Source organism: Delphinus delphis, chromosome 10 (genome assembly GCF_949987515.2).
Source record: "Delphinus delphis chromosome 10, mDelDel1.2, whole genome shotgun sequence".
NCBI lineage: Eukaryota > Metazoa > Chordata > Mammalia > Artiodactyla > Delphinidae > Delphinus > Delphinus delphis.
In genome coordinates this window covers 78,170,284-78,193,024 of record NC_082692.2, presented here as the reverse complement: position 1 = coordinate 78,193,024, position 22,741 = coordinate 78,170,284, and the positions used below count along the sequence as shown (strand labels likewise).

Here is a 22,741-nt window from a genome sequence, read left to right as displayed (position 1 = left end):
ACATTCTGTTCCGTATTCCACCCCCAATCCTGTTATGAGATGTTCACTCATTGTGGACTTTCTCAAGGAAGGTGGAAAACAGCTTTTGCCTTTGTTTGAGACTGTGGAGGCCAGGGCTTAGCTGAGTAGGTGAAGAAAGTCAATGGTAATGTGGCAAAAATGGGACCCCAGATTTTGTGTGGATTAAAGAGCGAATCCTCAGGTACTCTGTGAACCTCAGATGATGAACCTTATTGTAACTGGAAGCCTACAACTGATTCTTCCTTTAACAACAACACTTTGAAGGTCAGACTGCATTTTCAAAACACGGAGCTCTAAATTTCCACAGGACAGACGACTGCAATTTCAACAGCCCAAAACTTGGGGAGTAGGAAGACAGGGAAAACAGCTGGATCCTGCCAGTTCCTTAAGGAGAGACAAACTCTCAGAGTAAATAACTGTGCCCCCAGCCATAAACATACTTTTCTGTCACCTTGAAAAGACTCTGACACTTGAAAAGCTTTTTCGGAGGGCACTTTGGCAGTATCTACTTAAATATACTCTACATTTGTCTATTTATTTAAGGAAAAAACAAGCAAAATAAAACTTCACTAGCACTAAGAAGCTTATAAAAGTACTTTAACTGGGGCACTGTTGGTAAAAGCAGCAAAACTGCCAGCAGCCTAAATATCCATCCAGAAAGGTCAGGTTTGCACAACCATGCTAATATTCATGATACAAAACACTATGCAATAGTTTAAACAAACCTAGGCAGAGCTCTACACAATGACATGGGGAGATGTCCTGTGGATTAACATAGAAAGCACACTGCAGACATAAAGCCGGCCCAGGGGCCCAGGTGGGCTGCCCGGAAGAATTGATGTTGAAGCCTGGACCTGAGAGATGAAGGTCAGTTTTCCTTCTGGTGGGGAAGAGAGTTAGGGGAAAGAAGGAAGCAGGAGAGGGGGAGGGTGTCTGGGCAAAGGGGGCAGTGTCCCTACCCAGGGACAGCACAGAACCTGGAGGGAGGAGCTAAGGAGCTGAGAGGCTGGGGTGGCCTCAGGCAAACAGAACCTTATCCAGCAGCCACAGTAAGTAGTTTTACCTTCACCCTAAGGGCAAGGGGAATGAGTGAGGTCCTTCAGCAAATAACACTATTAGGTGTGAATTTCACAAAGAACACCTAGGCTGCCACTTCATGTCCTCAAGTCTGTCCCTCACTTGCCCTTCAGTTATAAACAGGTGCAGTTAACAAAACTTCAGGCAGGATTTATATCTGTCTATCTGAAATGACACAGGTCCACAAGGTATTACTATGAAAAAAAATGGCCATCTTCTCAGGTGGCCCACTTATGACTCGTAACCTTTAATGTAGCCAGAATACTATGCTTTTTAATGAAAACTATAGAAAACAATACTGCTGTGAAAGCATTAATAAGCAAAACAAAAAATTTAGAAACCCAATAGGAAATTTTAAAAATATGTATCTTGAATATGGCAACTGGAACACAAAACCTGCTTTAACTACAAATAAAATAATAATGGAGACTTGCTAAGATCTTATAAAAAAACTTCGGGTATCTTCACTGGTAGAGCTGAACACTATTAGTATTAGATCATGAAGGCCTTTGAACATCTGCGGAAATGTATATTGTCTCCCCCTAGAAAACTGTGCTTATGCAAATACAGACAATATTTTGCATAAATCTATGAAGGGGTTCAAAGACTGTTCACTACTCAAGTTTGAGAACCCTGATTCCAAAGCCCACGTATTAGCTCTTCATGTATCTGTTTCCACTTCTACATTCAAGGATTTTCTTCCCTCTGACACAGGTTTACCGCAGTCACTATTTACATCCATCACCCACGTCATAACGTAAGATGAGAGACGTTAAAAGAAAGCAGGATTTAACGTGAATTATTTTCCTGAAATAAGACTTAGAGGGGTAGGGGGTCAATTTAAAGAGGGTGTGGGTATACAAAGGAGACTACCTAAACCAAAGATATACAGCCAAGAGTGTCGGAAACAAAGTAAAAAAAAAAAAGAGATGGCAATGATGTACTTTTTTTTCTGAAGAGAAGGTAAAAAGGCTGTAAGGAAGAGGGAACCCTGACCGGGTGGGTCCGTCAGTGGCCTCACAGGCCAGGGAGGAGGCTTGTTTTCTGTAGTAAAAGAAAGTCCACGAGCGCCCTCTCTGGTCTTCAGGGGCTCTTCCTTCCTGACACCCTAGTCAAAAAGCCAGACATCTATAAGCACCAATTCCACACATGGGTATCCACAGCTACCACTCGCCAAACCTCTGTCAGAGCTCAGTTACAATTCTGAGTAATTAAGCTTCATGTTTTCCCCTCCACTTTTTCAGGGGCTGCTTACAAGTAAATCATGGTAAGAACATTAGCAGGAGAAACTTCTACCATACATTCCCTTGATTTCCGAGCTCTTCTAGACCCCTGTTTCACTTTAACTCCTAGCAGTTCTTTGTAACGGCACTGCTCCACTCTCCACACCTCGTACGGCACTCAACAGCCAGACTCAACAAAATGAACGTGCAAGCTCTTACTATGTCTCCACAGAAGCAGCCTCCTGCCTAGGGCCTTAAAAGTTGGTACAAAAATCCTAAAGCAACAGGGGTGTGTTAGAACCACCCCAAATTTTAAACTGTAGGCTTGAAAAAGATCAGGTGGCTCTTCTTCCACTCTGGCTCCTCTCTTCCTTTGAGAGTGCCCACATATAGACATAATCCTGGCCAAGGCCTTCCAGGGAAAGATGTGGAGGGCTGCATACAGAGGGATCTTACTACAAGATATATTCATCAGGCAAATAAGAACTTGAGTGATGATGCCAAACCAACTGCTCAAAAGACATATTCCCTACTCGCTCCTTAATTACCTTTTCATAAAACTGACAGCACTTAAAATTTCCTGGGGATTTGAGAATAAAAATAAAAACTTGTTATCTTTTTAAATGGAAGGAAAAGCTGTCTCTGAACAGGGGCTGCTAAATTTTACCGAAATCAAGCACCGAAGTCTGACCTCTCAAAGTAATCAGCACTATTTGAAAGCCATTAAAATATACATTAAGACCCATTTTTCCTGTAGAAAAAAAAAGAAACCCAAATTATGACCAATTTAATCATAACCATTTCAAAACTCTAGATTCCTGCCAAAGGCTCCTGAACCAGTAATTCCCAGCTTCCGTGGATGAACAGGGAGCCACTAGGTCATCTCTCCACTACTTGTCAGTCGCTTCGCTGACAACAGGCTGTGTAAGCCCACTGTGTGCAGAGCAGCTGGGATGCTGTGAGGGGCTCTGTGGCCAGAAGAGTAGGCTGCCTGGCCTTCGAGCCAACTCCCATTTGCCTTGTGCCAACCGTGGCACACGTAGGCAAGACCACCATTAACACAACACGACCAGAGCAGAGAAAAAAATACGTGACGCAAAGTTTTGTTGTTGAAACCTATTTCCCTTTTGGGGAAGCACCACCGGCAAGACAGAGATGGGGGGAAAAAAGAATGAGTTCAGATCAATCAACTGAGCTACTTAATATCAACCAGGACGTGGTTTGGTGAGTGAGATAGTAAAAATCAGTGATTAGAATTTTCAAGAGTTTTTCCAAGTTCTCAAACACTTTTCAAAAGCATTTTGCCATTCAAATAAAATCGGTATGCAAACCACAAAGCTATCAGGATTTGACATGTTTTCTTAATTCTTGAACACCATCTATCAAATTCTTGTTTTTAAGGAGCTCTTTTTATTTCAGAATTACTAGTGAGGAAAAACAATCTTTGTGACATTTCTACAAGAAACTGCTGCATACTAGCGCTTCCCAACTTTAGCCAGCATTTAATGAATACTAGAGCTTACCAACTTTATTAATCTATCTGGGTGGTTTGGTTTTTAGATTATAAAAAAATCAGTTATTTTGTTACCCTGCCATAACTCTTTCTTCAATGACAAGGTTATGATTCATGGACAGATTATAAACTCACACAACACAGATTATTCTCAGCAACAGCCACCAGCTTTTAAGAAAACATCTACCGAACACAAGATCTTTTAGAGAAATAGCCACTGCAGCTGCCAGTTAACAATGAAAAGCTCATGAGACATGGTGCTAAGTGAGATAAGAGGAATAGAAAGTGTAGCACACAAAGTCTACAGTAAACTCTGAGTCTGTCCTGAGTACAGTGGTGCATCAGAGAGACAGAAAAAGGCCTAGAAATAGGAATAAAGGGAAGGCAGAAAATAAATTTCCTATTCAGAGACTGAAAAAAGCACAGAGTTTATCTTGGGAAAGAAAACCCCAGTGATGTAACAAGAGGATTCGGGCACAGTGTCATTTATTCGTACATAACCAGTTATTCTAAAACCAAAACCATTTCTCTCTTCACAGCATACTGTTACTCAACCAAAAAGAGGGTGCTGGAACACTGGGAATAAAGATGAACAATGGCCTATCAAACTTCATAATCAACAGGGGAATGAAATGTTATTGCAGTGAACACTATCAACCAGAGGCCAAAGAATATCATTAGTGGCTATTCTATATTGGTTTTCCCCTCTAGGTCAAATTTGCAAATTTAGCCGAGACTTATGTAAAAACTTGCCGTGATAATTCCTTCTACCCGGCATTTATACCCCAAATCTAACAGTAATGACCTATCTTAGTACTGGTGATGGCTTGCTTTATATCAACACAAGATACTAACAGGGCTTCCCTGGTAGCGCATGGTTGAGAGTACGCCTGCCGATGCAGGGGACACGGGTTTATGCCCCGGTCCGGGAGGATCCCACATGGCGCGGAGCGGCTGGGCCCGTGAGCCATGGCCGCTGAGCCTGCGTGTACGGAGCCTGTGCTCCGCAACGGGAGAGGCCACAACAGTGAGAGGCCCGCGTACAGCCAAAAAAAAAAAAAAAAAGATACAGTTTTTGAAAAGGGCTATGAACCTATAGTGATGTGGAGGACTCCTTCAAGAAGGTGACGCCCCCGGGACTTCCCTGCTGGTCCAGTGGATAAGACTCTCCATTCCCAATGCAGGGAGCCCAGGTCTGATCCCTGGTCAGGGACCTAGATCCCACATGCCGCAATGAAGATCCTGTGTGCCTCAACTAAGACCCAGCGCAGCTAAATATATAAATATTTAAAAAAAAAAAAAAAAAGAAGAAGAAGAAGGTGACGCCTGACTTGAAGGAAGGGGTAGGGGGCAGAGAGAGAGGGAAGAGCCCATGCAAGGGTTCAGAAGAGGGGAAGAGCCCAGCCTGCAAGAACAACTGGAAGGAGGCCGCATGCCTGAGGCCCAGGGGAAAACAGAAGGGGATGCTGGCTGGCCTGGCAGAGGCCAGACCAAGCAGGGCCTGTGGGTTGCAGTGAAGGGATTTGGATTTTCAATGGGCTACGAGGCCCTTAAGTGATCTGCCTCCCCAACTCCCTCCCAAGCCCTCAGCAGCTGACTTCTGCTGCTACACTCGCCTTACTCAAGCTCCACCAGTCCCCCTGACCCCCTGTTTTTCTTGGAACCCTCCAGTACCTTCTCCTGCCACAGCCTTTGGATTCTCTGTTCCTTCTGCCCAAGGTTCATCCACACATCCACATGGCTCACACCTTCACACCCTGCAAGTCTTGTTCAGAGACCTCCTTCTCACCCTATCTTAAATTGTACCCCTTCAACTTAATCCTTCTCCAGACCACCCATCACCAACTACCGTATATATATTTCACTTTTTTTTTTTTTTTTTGCGGTACACAGGCCTCTCACTGTTGTGGCCTCTCCCATTGCGGAGCACAGGCCCCGGACGCGCAGGCTCAGCGGCCATGGCTCACGGGCCCAGCCACTCCACGGCATGTGGGATCTTCACGGACCGGGGCACAAACCCGTGTCCCCGGCATCGGCAGGCAGACTCTCAACCACTGCACCACCAGGGAAGCCCTATATTTCACTTTTTTAAAAGTTGTTGCCTCTCGCCCACAAAAATAGAAACTCTGTGAGGACAGCTCTAGAACGTTTGCTGTTTTTCTGAAAATTAGAATACCTAGCTCAAAGTAGGTGCTCAATTAATACGCATTGAATCAATGAATCAATGACTGAACACAAAGAAACAGACACCAATGAAGTGTGTTATGAAGGAGAAACTATCTACTTTAGATTTTAAAGCTATATTTTGAAACCTCACTTCCTCAGCCTATGATTACCTATACCCCTGAGGATTTCACATAAGGAGGTAGGCTACAGGCCCCACTGGCCTCCAGCTTCTACCTCAGCCACTGCTAATTCAACATCCATATTACTACCATGGCAACCTTTCAGAGGCCACCCTCTGGACAAAGTACAAACCTCTTTTCAGGATGACTTCCCTCCTGGTGCATGGAGAGCTCTACCTCCTGCCCTCCAGCACTCCCCTTCCAGGACTGCAGCGAAGTTCCAGGCTCCCCCACCCCCTAAATACACCCCCCCCACCCCCCCACACCGGACGGACGCAGAGGCTGCTCCCATACCACACCAGCTAACTCCTCCTTCGTGGCTTAACAAAAGCTCCAACTCTCCCCTTCACCGCCTCCAGGAAGCCTTCCCTGCCTGACCACTGCTTCCCCACTCTGAGCTCTGACTTTACTCTCCCTCAAGTTGCTGAGATCGCTGATTTTGGGGGCTCACACTCCCACCCATCCAAGACCTCACAGGTCTTGCTAGGAAGTTTTGATTTTCTTCTAAGCACCATGGGAGGCTTCTAAAGGCTACATAACTGCCCACTTACTTGGGTAACACCTCCCCATCAGCCCTGTCTAGACACTTTAAGAAAAAGACATACAAAATTCTTCTTCCTACCCACACTCAACTGATAACCTCCTATGTTCTCTTTTACGTCACAGAAATGACAGGAAAGAACTCCCTACCTTATCTTCCCACAATTCCACATCCCTACCTGCAACTGATCCACGTGCTCCCCCTCTCATTACAACAGAATAAAGTCTCTGATTCAACCCAGAACTGACCCATCCACCTGGGCTGTGATCCCATGGCCTTTTCCCATCACAAGGTATTATCCTCGTGATTATCCATTTTCTCACATGTGATCGATTACCTTTCACTCCTGGATCATTTCCAGTGGCAGACAAATGTGCCCTAATACTATCCAAAATAAATAACATGAAACAAAATGAAACAAAACACACCTTCCCTTTATTGCCTTTATCTATGCCCCCATCCTGCTTTTAACTCATTTCTCCACTCTCTTTAAAGCAAAACCCTCTCAAGACCTGCCCCCACTTGCCCTCTCCACTTCAGCTCTGGTCATATAGCTCCCCTCCAACCAGGCATCTGCCTCCCTGACTCTCCTGATTAAGGTCACTAACGACCTCCACACTGCCACAGCCAGAGATCAATTCCCTGGCTTGGTTTTACTCTACTTCACAGCAGCATGGGACCCGGGCCATCACTCCTCACTTACTGTGTTTCTTCTCTGGAATCCTACACCACCACACTCACCTGGTTTCCCTCCCCCCTCACTGGTGATTCCTCACCCCTCCTGCTGATTCCCCCTCACCCACGCACCCCCTTAATGAGGGCTCAGCCACTGGCTCCCTTCTTTTCTTTACTGACACTCACATCTGAGAGGAACTCACCTGTCCCCCAGCTTTCCATGCCCTCTGTACAGTGATGACACAGACTCACCCAGTGGCTCCAACCCAGGCTGTTCCACCAGCTCCAGGCTCTATATTCAACTGCTGCATGAGGATACACAGTGTGGCCAAAAACAGAGCTCCTGACCCTGAGACTCCTGATTTTCCACCATTCCACAGCTCATTAGATGGTACCCCTCAGCTGCTCAAGCCTCAGATTCCAATCCTTACTTCTCTCCCTCATCCACATTCAATTCTTCACTAAATCATCAACTCCAGGGTGTAGAGAAAAAGAAACCCTCGTACACTGTTGGTGGGAATGTAAATTGATACAGGCACTATGGAGAACAGAATGGAGGTTCCTTAAAAAACTAAAAACAGAACTACCATATGACCCAGCAATCCCACTCCTACGCATATACCCAGAGAAAACCATAATTCCAAGAGATACATGCACCCCAATGTTCACTGCAGCACTATTTACAATAGCCAAGACATGGAAGCAACCTAAATGTCCATCAACACATGAATGGATGAAGAAGATGTGGTACATATATACTATGGAATAATATTAGCCATAAAGAGGAACGAAACTGGGTCATTTGCAAAGAGGTGGATGGACCTAGAGTCTGTCATATGGAGCAAAGTAAGTCAGAAAGAGGAAAACAAATATCGTATATTAACGCATATGTGTGGAATCTAGAAAAATGGTACAGATGATCTTATTTGCAAGGCAGAAACAGAGACACAGACATAGAGAATGAACGTATGGATACCAAGGGGAAAAGGGAGGGGGGTGGGATGAATTGGGAGACTGGGATTGACATATATACACTACTATGTATAAAACAGATAACTAATAAGAACCTACTGTAGAGCACAGAGAACTTCACTTAGTGCTCTGTGGTGACCTAAATAGGAAGGAAATGCAAAACAGGGGACATGTATACGTATGGCTGATTCACTCTGCTGTACAGCAGAAACTGACACAACAATGTAAAGCAACTACACTCCAATAAAAAAAAAACACAACTCCACCTCCAAAATACATCCTTAAGAGGACAGCCTTTCTGCCTTGCCAGCACCATCAGCGGGCTCTAGCCACTATCACCTCTCACCTAGTTGACTGGTCCCTATACCCTCTCTCCAATCCATCCACCATCCAACAGCCAGTGGTCTTTACACATCATAAATGAGATCAGGCCACTCCCTGCTGAAGCTACTACCCCCCAGTAGGCTCTCATCACACTTCGGATAAACCCAAATTCCTGACCTTGGCCTCTGTTATCTGATCTTTGTTAGCCTCATCTCCCTCTACTCTGCTCCATGCCCACCTCAGAGGCTGCATACTTGCTTTTTCCTTCTGCCTGGAACCCTCTTTCGCCTTCTTCCACATGATCCAGTGGCCACTTCCTTCTCACCATTCCCATCTCAGTTCAAATGTTAAAGCTCAGATAAGCCGTCCCTGATCATGTTAGCTTGAACTCCCCCTCCTCCACCGCCAACTCATTAGCCTACTTTACTGACTTTACAGCACGCAATGTCCTTCAAAAATGTTTGTGTATTTATTGTGTCTCGCTTCACTAAAAGGCAGGGGCTCTTTCTAACTTGTGTCACTCTATCCCAACACCCACAAGAGAACCTGGCACTTAGTGGGTAACTCCATCAACACTTGCTAACCAACTGCCGGACAGGACTGTGCCTTCTTGTTTGCAGTTATACCCTTGGACTCTAACCCCACAAGAGGCACAGAGAATGTGCCTGTCAAATGTCTGTGGGATGAAAGCAAATGAACAAAGGCAAAACAGCCAGAGGATTCTCAAGGCAGGAATCATGGCTGGACAAAATATCCTGAGGCCTGCTGAAGGACAGAGTCTGGACCTTGACAGAAACTGAAACGACCAGGCTGCAAGTATACAGTAAGTGCCCAAGGTAGTTACATGGGTGTCCCTGATCAGGTATGAATTGCCCTAAGTCCAAATCCTGTAACTGAAGACTCGAAACTGGCCTAGAGTGGGATTACAGAGAATGATGGCTACATACTACCATTAGTAGGGAAAAAATTAGTGAAATTATTAGCAGAATCTTTCCAATGAATATGTATTAAGTTCAATAACAATTTTTTTCCATTGAAACATATCTGTCTATATAGTTTCCAAAGAGAACAAGGTCAGTTAAATGGAGAACTGCTTCTAATTTAAACGGAAATTTCCTAGAACTGAAAGGCAATTCTTAAAATTCCCTCATCAGGCAGAAAACCCCGTGACTACCACCACACATACATAAAATCATAAAATAGTAGCCTCAGTTATTTCTGACCCATTTCCCAACTTAGTGAGGATGACTTTATTCTGGTGGCTGCAATTTACCTTTCTTGCCCAGAAAAAGAGCTTTGTAAAACATTCTAAGAAACACAAACTACAGGCTTCCGGGAGAGGAGCAAGTGCAACTCTGTACAAGCAGGGGAAAGTCAATCCCCACACTAGGCTTCCCTCTGCAAGTCAAGAGACTGACTAAAGGAGGAAACAAGCAATGTCAACCCCCCCCCCCTTCTCATTTTCACTAGAGTCTGTGAAAGCTGGGAGCTTGGGTTCGTTTGCTATGCTCTGATATCCTGAGCACACTGAGGTGTCCTCTCACTGCCTACAAATTGCCTGCAAAAGGAAAACTAGCATTTCACTTCCTGCTGCTCCCGAGAGTCCTGGCAAACCACTTGATTAGAGGCATGCTCGTGTCGCCGCATTTTCATGATTGACAAAAATAATAAAATTAGCAAGTAACGTTTATTGAACAGTTGCTCTGCCAGACATCATACAAAAGGCTGAAACCGTATTATACCATTTCATCCTCCCAGTCACTATGAGGTACTACTGTACTACGATTCCCATTGCACAGGTAAGTCAACTGAGGCTTAGCAAAGCTATGTAAATCTTTCTCAAGTTACTCACCTACTAGAGCTGAGATCTGAACCCAGGTTTGTTTAATTCCAGAACTGGAGTTCTCAGTATAGCCTGTATTTAAAGTTATCTTTTGCAAACTTACAAAATGGAACCCGGTTTTCTGCATAACACCTACTAGGGTTACAAGACAGACACTTAGGGAAGCTGATTTAAAGCAGTGATTATCAAACACCAAAATACACACTGAGCTCCAAAAAGTCCACAAGGAAATGTGAAAAATGAGGACAATGCAATGAGTCCTTCCCAAACTTAAACTTTCTTCAAATTTAAAGGATTGTTCTTTATTCTAAAACAATGGCCCTCACACTTCTATGATGATAAGAATTATATGTTATAATGTCTAATTATATACATTATAAAACGCTAGCAACCCTTTGTTTGGTCCCCAATTTATTTCAGAAACTTTCTGGTTTGAAATATAAAAGCCTGGGACCACTGGTTAAATGCAATCTTTGTTTTTGTTTTTTTTTTTAAACTGCCTCACTGGAGTTCAGGATTGTGGAAAACATCTGTATAACCTGGGATGGGAATATTTTCTGTTTTTAAGATTATGAGTCTAATTGATAATGAACTATTACTTTCTCCTTGCCAGAAGCTTACATATAAGAGAAAAAGTATTTGATGTTAGCAAGGTCTTTATCACAAAGAGGAACAAGAATACTGCATCCAGTTTTATGTTATAAATGCCTGAAATGCAAAAATCATTCTTCTCCTTCTTCTGCTCATTTATAATAATCCCTGCTGTACAAGATGAATATAAATGTAATCTTCTGCCTTCCTCTCAAAAGTACAGTAACTCCAACTGTTAAGTCTACTAACAGGCTTCTTTTTCTTCTTAGAACTTCAATGAAAAAATACTTTAATAATCAGAGGAGCACATTTATTAAAAATACTGCCATAAACTTTGAATATCAATGTGATTAAAAGCAATCTTGCACTGAAATGCTATTTAAACAGCGGAATTTCACTTCTTTTTTTTAAAGGATTTTTTTTAATGGTACAAATCCCAGATGATTGTGTTTGCTATCCGCTGCAACTTTAGCTTTCATTTAAATCTTTTTTTTAAAAGCCAATTACTTCTAATGCAAACTGTGCATACTTCCCCTCCTCCTCAAAAAAAGAGATTTTATGAAAGAACTGCTAAACACAGCATATAGAGTGCTGTAAAGCACACCAAAGAAAGGGTTCTTCATCTCTTTACTTAAAAAAAAAAAAAGAAAAAAAATTTTTTTTTTTTTTAAGTCAGTATTTCTAGCCAAAGAGGAGGAAAACAAAGGTCACAGCAACCTGTTCCGGCTCATGAAAAGCAGGTGCACATTCTGGAATGAGCTCAGCACAGCAGAGGGTAAAGCATGTGAGCTGTGGAGTTAGGCAGATATGGGTTCCAGGGTCTCTTACATGCTTTGTGTTCTTGGTGAGGTAATCTCACTTCTCTGGGCCTCTGTTTCCTCATCTGTAAAATGGGGATAATGCTAATACCTAGATCATACGACAGCTGTGAAGAATACATAAGGTAAAACCTATGCTGACACAGAGTAAAAGTTCTCACTGAACTTGAGCTGTCCACATACATGTAGGAATATCGTGAGATGTGGCCAGGAGGAAGCAGGATGTTGTTATAAGGGAAAAATCAGACCGCATAACATGTAGGTCATACTCAATAACGAGGCATAAATTCCCCATGCTTCCCTCCTGAGATCAGAGTTCATAAGAACCAATCAAAACTGTAAATGGAGTACATTCAGCTTGGAAGCCCCTTGCTACTACAGGAAACGTGCATGGTTTCCTTTACTGAGAAGCCTTGTAGGTTGAAGAATTCAGCATGGACTGTGCCAGGTGTGACACTTCCCAGCAAGCACAAAATCAAAGATGAGAGATCAAAGGATTCAGTATGCCCTCTTTATAAATCAAAATGTAGATGTGTTTCCTGGAGAATCTGCCTTGTAAGTCAAGTTCCAAGGCCTCCAACAGGGCTTCAGCTTCTCTAATCCAACTCAAGGGCAGAAATTCTCAAGAATCTGTGTCAGGTACCCTTTTGAAGAAAATCCCATGAAAGTTCTAGATTCCTTCTCCTGAGGATTTACATACTATACAGGAGCTTAAGAGAAGCCAAGCTCCATCCTCACAGTCAAAGGCTCTGGGAAGCTGGGACAGTAACAGCTCTGTTGATGTTCTATATTTGCATTGCCCAGAAACAGGTATATGCCCTAGAAAAGCGGCAGGGAATGAAAAAAGTGACAAAAATAGGAACTTTCTTACACAAAACCTTATACTCTCACATGTATCTCCTTCTAGCTCAACATTATTTCTTCAATGTTGAATTAACTTTGGGTTTAATAGTGGTTTTTACTATTTTGAAGATTCTCCCCCTCAAAACAGAAAGTTCGAGTAGTAGAATCACATTCTGCAGAAAGAATGGCCCTTCATTAACCAAGAAACCCATTAAAACAGGGATGGCAAACTTTTTCTGTAGAGTCAGATGGTGAATTTAGGCCTTAGTGGGATGTATGGTCTCAGTCGCACCTAACTCAGCCCCATGGTTCACTGCATGGAGAAAGCAGCCACAGACAGTCAGTAGATTAAGGGCTGTGGCTACGTTCCAATGAAACTTTACTCATGGACTCTGACAGCTGAATTTTACATATTTTCCCACAGGTCATGAACTAATCGTCTTCTTTCGAAAGTTTTTATTTCAACCATTCAACAATGTAAAAAGCATTCTCAGCTAGAGTGCAGCTTGCGGTAAAATGCTAAGGAGCCACACTCAGGGGAAAGAATCGTTCCTTAGGAGTGTCTCTCTAGGTCTACCGGGGCTCTCACTCCTGGGTTGGCGCCGACTTTACAGGTAGAAAGTTACAAACAGGAACTGTCAGCAAGGACACTGACTACTGCAGCCCTAGCACTCATCCAGGGAGTGTCAAGTGTGGGTGATCCGCAACCAAATCATCCGAATGCTCTCCTTAAATATATGCTAATGCGATTCTGATGCAGTCAACTTGGATCGCACTGACTCCTGTCTGAGGCTTAGTTTCAGTCTCTACTTGAGATGTCGGCCGACTGCAAGCCCTGCCACCTGCAGAACCCTTACACACTCATGGAGGGGATCACAAATGGCAGCCGGGCTTGACTCAAAAGAAGGCGCAGAGTACAGGAAGGCTCCATTTTGCAGGAGACAACCTTAAGTCCATGCAAGCACAAAAAAGAAAACCAAAAGAAAAATGATGTCTGGGACATGTGGGGAGTTCAGCAGAGATGAAACAAGATTGGGCAGGGACTCATTAGCTGTTTAAGCTGTAGTAAAGATATAAGGAGGCTCATTAAAATCCTGTCTCTAATTTTGTACATTTCAAATTGTCCAAAGGAAAAGTTGGGGGGAAAAACATAAGGGAAACCCTAGAGAAAAACAGAAGAGCTCTTTACTTCAGAGAAAAAGTTTTATGTCTATAACGTAGTTACTTTAATAGTCTTTGGCACCAATACCTAATTTGTTTTCAGTTAACTCACTATGAACATTTTTTTTTCCCTAGGAAAGAAAAAGGTGGTATTGTTATGTTGACTCAGTCCGTGTTGACTGAGGCTACCCATCTTCCTAGTCTTTTTTTTTTTTTTTAACCAGCTGCCTGTAGATGCCAACCAACCTCTCTTCCATCTTGCCCTAGGCTCAACTATGTCCCTGTTATTTTGACAGGGAGGTCAACTGTCATCAAGTGTGGATATCCTCTAGGTTGCCATCCTACTCCCTTGCCTAAGTATCAGAGATAAGAGAGGTGGTGTCCTGTCTGCACTCTTTCTGGAAAGTGTAAATGGAGTGCTAAACTCAGGACAGAGACACAGGAAATGCTGAAAGACAGTCCCTGGCCTCCCCTGGGGCCAGAAAGTGCATCTCGCCACAGAACAGGTACCTTGTTTTTGAGTCACAACACAATGGAAAATTGGTCATTTGAACTCTTCAGTCTTCCTAGTAGCCCAGTTCATTCATTTTGGGGGCAAATATTCACTGAACACAAACAATGTGCAGGAGCTCAATATATCTTGGTCAATAAGAAGCCTGTCCTCTGGGAGCTTGCACTCTAATAAAAGAGCCATCACATAACACACACTTTCAAATGGTGATAGAGTGTTTGGAGGAAGGTAGAGTACTGGGTTTGTTGATGTTGTATAAGAAGCGGGCGCAAGAGAAGTTAGGAATGACTTCCCAAAGAAAACGTCGTATTTCCACTGCTGACTCCCACAATAACACTTTACATTTTGTTTCAACTTGCTGTGAAGTTAAGGCATTTAATGTATTTATTTTTTAAGGCTCCCTACATTTTCAGGTACTAATATGGAAACCTTAGTCAGTTACTCATACCAATTAATTTCATCTAAACATTACTTTGTTAAATCTACAATTTCAAAAATCACCTTTAAATAAAGGTATTTTTCTTCTGAGTTTAGTCTTTGAAAAAGTTAAAACTGTATTATCAATCTTTTTCCACTAAAACCAAATGTGCCATCAAATAATATTACAAATTACAGAATAAAACAAGGTAATAAAAATGTGAGGATGCAGATAAAAAATAGGCTGCCCTCTGAAAGATAGCTTAAATTTTATCTTAACATTTACCTACTTGAGCTAATAGGAAAACGGGGATGACATATTAGCTAAACCACTAATAATCTCACTTCCATCTAAATCTATAGTTCCGACCTCTCCCACAGCATTAACCCTTGGGCAGTCTCACATGAGGAAACTGGCCAAAATAAGCTACAGGAGCAAAAAGAAAAAAGGGCAGAGATCCTAGCTTAGCAGTTTTGAATTTTGGGGGTAGAGATATGTGAAGAATCCTTGAGAATCCAAGAGAAGCTGGGAACACTTGCCCTGAAAGTGGACATACATACTATTTTGCATACAATTTCACGGGAACTATGACCCCCTGAAGCCCATTCAAGCCCCAGGTTAAAAACCTCTGACCTTGACAAATACCAAATTAGGAGATCAGGTCTAAGATTACCAGCATTTAAAAGAGTTGAAAGGAATTAGTATGTGTAAAGTCATTTTCCATAATCTAATTTAATGTCAACCGTTATTAACAACCAAGGGAAGTAGGTGTTATCATCTCCTTTTACAAAGGGGAAAGCTAGATTCTGAAAGGTAAAATGCAATATTAAGCAACTTAATCTTACACCCAGGTTTCCAACTCTCAGATGCACAACTGTGAACTGGAGAATTCGAAACGTCTGGCCAGTATTCCTCAATATCCTCCAAGATGAGGAGTTTCTGACTGAGTGCTTCATTCACATTATCAATTTATCTACATATTTCTTTCCAATTTAACTTTGCTGACAAGAGGAATTAGTATAAATTTAATTCCAAAACACGTTTTCTTGGTAGTAGATAATCTCAACCAAAGACAAAGGATAACTGTCTAATAATTTGATAATTTAAAAATGTATCTTCATTTCTTAAACAGCCTGACATGAACTATTTGTTAGAAAAACAAAGGCCCACTGTGTTAGGTGCTGAACATCCTTATGCTTGGATTTTTAAACTGTCCCAGAAAATCCACAAAGTCACAAATGAATCAAGAACTGACTGAGTTAAAAACTTCAGTCTCTACTCAAAACAGGCAGGCAGAGTTTCAGCCATCCTGGCTGCTTCAGCATCCTCTGAATGGTTAGAGCAGCCTACACAAAAATGGCACCTCTAACAGTCACAAATAATTTGATAGGTCAGAAGCACACACAACCAAATAATCTATGATGCCTTTGTGCCTGAATAAAGTAATTAAGAGGTCCTAGATCTTCTTGGTAAAATCCACTCATGACTATGTCCCAACTGAAAATAATAAATACAGCAAAAAGTGGGTCCAGGCAACTAAATTTGGTTGGGTCTCAATCCAGACCAAGTTGCCCAGTGAAACGCTGGGCAACTCATCCTCTATACTCTTACTCATCCTCTATAGGGGAATTACCAATATACTCATCCTCTTACTCATCCTCTATAGGGGAATTACCAATAATTAGCACCCTGTATTCACACAGATTTGGAAACCCTTTATGGGAAATGCATCCACACCCAGAGAAAGAAACTAAGAACAGGAGCAGGTCAGGTCCTCTACAGCTCTACTCCAACTGCTTCCTATGAGTTACCACCTAGTGATTTTAATTTTTTTAAGCCCAGGCGGGCTGCCAATTCAACACTAAAACCGGACTAACAACTGATTTTTCCTATTGCAACATTGCCAGCAAGTCCTGTGCTTTCCCTCTCTTTCCTTTGGTCTCAAACAGCAATTCTCATTCTCAGAAATCTACTACTTTGCTCTCTAATCTGTTCCAATTGGAAGCTCTCAGAGAGCTGCCACTGGTATTACTCTTCCTCCTAGTGCCAAGAGGCCAACAAATGGCCAGTTCAAAGAAACCAAAACAGTGAACGTGGAGGCAACACAGGCACTAAAAACAAGAAGTAACTGCGGAGACAGAATAACAATGGGCCAACTCTGGACCTTAAAATATTCCACTTGCCAAAGTTGTACCTATTCTTGGGCCCCTGACAATAACTATACCAAAATACATGGTCACGCTGAGAATTAAAATTGCACTGGGAATATAAACTCAGTATTTTGGATACCAAAAACTCACTCAAGTCCTTGTCCGTACTGCTACTGAAGGAATCGCTTGAACTGAACCTAAAATTGACTGGGCTTCAGAAGTCCTTTCTGACCACAGTGTGCCAAGGCCTAGCAGAGGCATTAGCCAGCAAAGGCGACTATTCACAGAAAAAGAAAATCTGAAGTAAAGGTCTGACAGTTCCTAGATACCTGACCTTTCATTTGGAGGCACACTTTTAACTAGTTATTTCCCTAGAGTACCCCTCTACCAGTTTTATTAAAAACTGACCAATAACTAGACTCTGGTTTCACTAGCTAAGAGCACTAAAGGCTTGTTTCACCATATAAAATTCTTCACCCCCACCGCCTCGCTGATTTTGGCAGCTCAAAAAAAAAAAAAAAAGTAAAAGAAAAAAAAAATCCGACCAAGAGCTCCTCAGTTGTGATGATCCTTTTGATAAAACTCTAACTTAAATCCCATAGAAATAGGCTGCACAGGTAAAGTGTCACCTTTTTTAAAGTTCAAAATTCATTTTGATTGCCGGCAATAAATTTCAGGTGGCAAGGTTTCCTTTTCAGAGCCCCCTAAAACATTCGTGGAAAAGCTTTCGGAAGCTGACAATTCCTCCACTCCTCTTGTTTCTCCATAAGGGGGTCAGACCCGAAGGGATCTGGGTTAAAATCACTGCTGCTCCCCAGCGCTCATCACGGAGCGCCGCTCAAACTGCACCCAGCCAGGCCTCCACTGAAGGGTTCCTGACGCTCCCCGTTACAGGAAGCCCCCGGAAACGGGATTTTCCAAACGCGCAGTCCTCCCCCTTCTTCCTCAGACAGCATCCTCGCGTGCGGGGGCGGAGCGGGTCAGGTGGGCTCGAGCTCCCGCCCTGGTTAGCCGGCCGGGGTACTTCCCCTAGCCTTGCACAAACTCCTCCAGGGGGCTGGACTCACCTTCGCGACAGAGCCCCATGACTTCGCGGTTTTTCCCAAACTCCTTGAAACTTTCGTCCAATTCCGTCCCTAGGAGATACACACACACAGGAGGAGGGGAGAGGCAGGTCAGTGGCCGGGAGTGTGACGCACGCTCACGCACGCACGGAGTAGGTGCGGGCACCTCCGCGTTCCCCAACCGAGCGATAGCATCTCTGACCCCCGAGGGGGGCGGGTCACGGGACGGGGGAGGGGAGAAGGGTCAGACGACTGGGGAGCGGGGGTGGGGGGGCGGAGCGGGCGGGAAGAGGAAGGCGTGGACACTCACCGTCTTTCCCAGGAAGTTTGGAAGCCTCGACCCACAGATTCCACGACTGTCCCAGCATCGCTTCGGGACTGGGCAGAGGCCGGCGCTCCCCGACGGTCGCCATTGCGGTGGCGGCCGAGGTGGAGGCGGCCCCGGGGCCGCCGTCCTCCGGCCGTAGGCGCCGCGGCGGCGGCTGCCGCTGGGGCTGCGGAGTCTGCTGTTGTTGCTGCTGCTGCTGCTGCTGCTGCCGCCGGGCAGCCGCGGCCGCTGCTCCGCCCGCCGCCGCCGCCGCTCGGCGCGGCTCCCCCCTGACGTCATCTGCGGCCCGCTCCGACATTCTTTCCGCTCCTACAATGTAACAAAAAAAAGGGGGGAAAGAGTCGCGCGGGGGCCGCTTTTAAGGAGGCGCCGGGGAGTTCCGGCGGCGTGCGCGGCCCGCGGGCCGGGTGGGGCGCGCTGACAGCGCCCCCAGCCGCCCAGCCCCCCAGCTCGTCTCCTCCCGGGCCACCCCCCGCCCCAGGCGCAAAGTCCGCTGCGCGGGCTCGCTTTCGCTTTCGACTCCGGCGCCCCTCGGGGGAGGGGACAAGCGCCGGCAACCCGCCACCGCGGCGCAGGATCCCCAGCCTGCCTCCGCCGCGGAGAGCCGGCGCGGAGGCCGGCGCCCCGAGCTGCCTCCGCCCCAGCCCCGCGCTCCGCCGCGGCGGGGAGGCCCAAGATGCACCCCCGGCCCTCGGGCTGCCCACCCTGAGGCCGCTTGCATCCCCGGGCCGGGCCCGGCGGCCCCGCTCCTCCCTTCCGTCCGCGCGTCCGTCCGAGCGGCGGCGCCCGGCCGGCTCCCTTAAGCGGAGGCGCCTCCCGCCGCCTCCTCCCCCTCGCCGGTCCCACCCTCTCAGCTCGCTCCGGCGAAGTTTGCGCGTCAATCCCCCGGAGTGGAGCCAGGGCGAAGTCGGAAACGCAGCCACCTATGGAGAAGCCGGCCGGCTGGCCCCGGAGCACCAGCGGGCGGCGTCGCCGTAGGGCCTTCCCGCCCGGGGTCCCACCTGGGGCGCAGGGGCCGGTTCAGGGAGCAGTTGGATCTCCGCTCGCGGGCGGCCGCACGGCTGTCAAAAGCATGAATGGGAAACCGCCGCCGAGCGGAAGCCTGGCGTGGAGGAAACCACTGGCAGGCGAGGAAATGCGGCCCAGGTGCAGTCCCAGGTGTCGGCCCTAAGCCCACCACGGGAGGTCACAGCGTGCTCCCGGGGTATTTGAGCTCGTCCAGCAAAGAGGAGACCATGAAATCAGTGTAAAATGGAGTGGAGGAGAGAGAGACCGAGGCGAATCCATTTACCTGTTTTGGATACACTACCCCAAATTTCTTTATTTCTCTTTCCAATGCTCCTAGAAGTGATTCATTCGCCCCGCACCCCCCCCCCCAAATCTAGTTTAGTTTTAATTCAAGCCGTTGGTCTCCCTCTTTATGATTGTCTTTGCCTGGGCAGGGAGGGAACCTAAGGTTTAGGTGTAGGTACAGCATTCCTAGAAAATACTGTTTTCTGTTAGATATTGTTCACTAAATTAAGCATTGGCCCACACAACTTAGCACCCCTCCCCAATACACAGACTGCGCGCAAAGCTTTTGCTCAAGTGATGGGTAAAGATGATAAAATAAAGGGATACTTAATGAACTAAAGCACCTGAAATATTTGAAACTGTAGCAGACCACATCAAGCACTTTCGATTAAGTGTTCTTATCATTACTCTTCCTTCAGACTGATGTGAAAATCTGCAGCCTGAGACATGAAACAATGATTTTAATCATCATGTTTCACATAGCAGTAATATCAGCACTCCTGAGGCACGTGTGTCATAGCTGCTTGCCTAGAGGTGCTTTCTTTAGGTGGGGAAAAAGCGGGCTTATTCAGGTTTTTTATCTAGAACATCTGGCGTCATAGAGGTGGCCAACTTCTCTGCTAAAGAAACAAAGTCCAACTCTCAGAAACATAAAAATGTTTAAAAAGAGTAAAAATAAGGAAATGTTATTGCAACCTAAACTCAATGCAGGGCTCCTGTAGAAAGTGCTTGTTTTGGGTTCAAAATTTAAAGGCTTTAGTGAAAAATAAAATAAAATAAAATATATATACACACATATATATTAATTTATTTTTTAAATGTTTAGAAATAAGTGCGTAATTTTTTCCTGGATTGCATGCAAACAAAAGTTCCCCAAAACTATGGATGCTTCCTGTCCTTATCTAAGAAGCAGAAAAAACAGAATAAACAAAAATGGTAGAAATGATTGGTAGGATTAAAAACCATATTTCTAAAGCTTTAACTTCCTACATAAGAGCATCAATGACAAAAAAAATGCATAGGTAAAACATAATTCCCTTAGTAATAAGGTTCCTAACTCTTAACCAAGGCCCTCAATCTTGGATGTCACCAATGCAGACCTTCAATTTTTCATCCAGATCACTGAAAAATCTGTAGAATTACAGAAATACATAAAAACACCTAACTTTTTAGTTTTCCGAGATTAAAGTGCACAATTTATGAATTGTTTTGAATTTTCTAATTCTACATTTAAGGGAAACAAAAATTTGAATTTTATGGCATTTGGAGCTGCCATTAAAAAGAAAAGCTTAGGGCCACCCAGCTATATAGGTAAAAAAGACAGCTTGCGTATTGAGTACAGCCCTTCTCTGATCCCTGAGAGTAGAGGGTGAGAATGAAAATAAGGGGAAGAATGGCAAACATCAAGTACAGTCCTACTTCCTCAAGACACTGCTTGATTTCCCCCTTTTTACATGTGAAAATACTTCGAGATTCACTAATATGACTTCAAGCTAATGGGGGTCAATATGGCAATTTATAATACTTCAACTTCTGTCATTATTCTTGTTTCATACTCCCCCCCCCCATTTTTTGATTGGTTTAATAAAGAAAACACGACAGGGCTTAGAATAAAAAATACTAAACATCCTCTTAGTATTATGATAGTTATTAAGAGAAATTGTTACTAATAGCAGCTATCAATTATTGGGCACCTACTAGGTGCCAAGCATTGCTGTAGGTACCTTTTTGCATTATCTCTATTAATATTCTCAGTTGTGTAGGGTAGGAGTTGTATTACTATTTACAGATAAGGAAAATGAGGGAGGGCTCTGGAGCCAGTCCCTGTGAATTTTTTCTGGGTTCATATACTGGGTCTTTCACTTACAAACTGTGTAACGTAAGCAAGTTACCTAATTTACTTGGATCTCAGTTTGCTAATCTGTAAAACAGAGATAAAGCCAGGTTTCTGAGGATTGCATAAAAAGATCCATGGAAAGTACAAAATAACACAAAACGAACACTATAAACAAGTATCTTATATCACACAGAGCAATTCAGATCTATTCTCATCTAAGAAATGTGTCACCAAGTTGAAGAAGATGCGAGCACCAAGAGAATGACAGGCAATTCCTGGCCATCTCCCTACCAATTCTCTTCTGCTGCAGCCAATGCATTTTACTACATTCTCTTCACCCATGAGAAAGTCCTAACCCCTTCCAGAACGTGCAGTTTCTGATATCCATAGTTGGTTTGGGTTTCTCAACTGTTTGAATGAGTCACCAACAAAAGCCAAAACTGCTAGCTGAGAAAGTACAGTTGTCTGATACTCAAATCTGGGCAACATTTAAAAAGTGTTCTTATACAAAGGGCACTCTCTATAAACAAGAGTACGACAGAAACTCAAACACTTGGTTTTATAATAAAGAACCTGATGACTTCTTAACCTAAACCCCCTCCTCTGCACCCAAAAAATATTTTAAAACATGAACAATACAATTTACATTCATTTACTATAATTATTTTCATGTAATAGCGTTCCTTGTATGCTATCAATCAGTTCTCCTACCGGCGTACTTCTGATGATGTCCTATAGTTCTGAAGATCTTCAGCATTTGTCTGTACAGATAAATGATATGTTTTGTAAGGTTTGAGTAATGAGGATTCAATTTATCAAACCGTTCCTGCTCACCTACCACATACCAGGCACTCTGCTAGGCACCAGAGTAAACACAACATCGTAATTTCACTGAGGATGTGAGAAGAATGAGAAGTAGGGGAAATTTTTTAATTTAATTTTAATCAAAATGCTCTTATGGAAAAAGCTGTCACCACCAATTAGACTGTATGTGGCTTAAGAACTAGGCCGTCAGAAGTGAAATGCTGCCAAGTTCTGAGTATTTCATCCCTTCCAGGGATGTATTTAAAAGGTGGCCTTACTTCACCATCCAAATTTAGGGATGTTCCCAGTAGGTGCCAGGGTAACAAGGTCTCTCTTTACAAAAAGGATTCTTTGCACAGCAGATTCACTTGTAAAATGCTTTGTTCAAA

General features: G+C 44.1%; 1 protein-coding gene across 2 annotated transcripts in view; it reads right to left on the bottom strand.

The window, feature by feature from the left end:
• Window positions 1-22,741, bottom strand: part of ATXN7 (ataxin 7) — a 139,540-nt gene that overhangs the window by 80,896 nt on the left and 35,903 nt on the right. For both annotated transcript variants that reach the window (XR_011246647.1, XM_069541163.1), the window contains exons 3-4: window positions 18,401-18,727; window positions 18,094-18,162 (exon numbers count right to left, since the gene is read on the bottom strand). Coding sequence is in view for 1 of the 2 variants with exons in the window: in XM_069541163.1 (XP_069397264.1) it covers window positions 18,094-18,162; window positions 18,401-18,716 (385 nt within the window). In the remaining variant the exon portion in view is untranslated. The remainder of the gene's footprint in view (window positions 1-18,093; window positions 18,163-18,400; window positions 18,728-22,741) is intronic.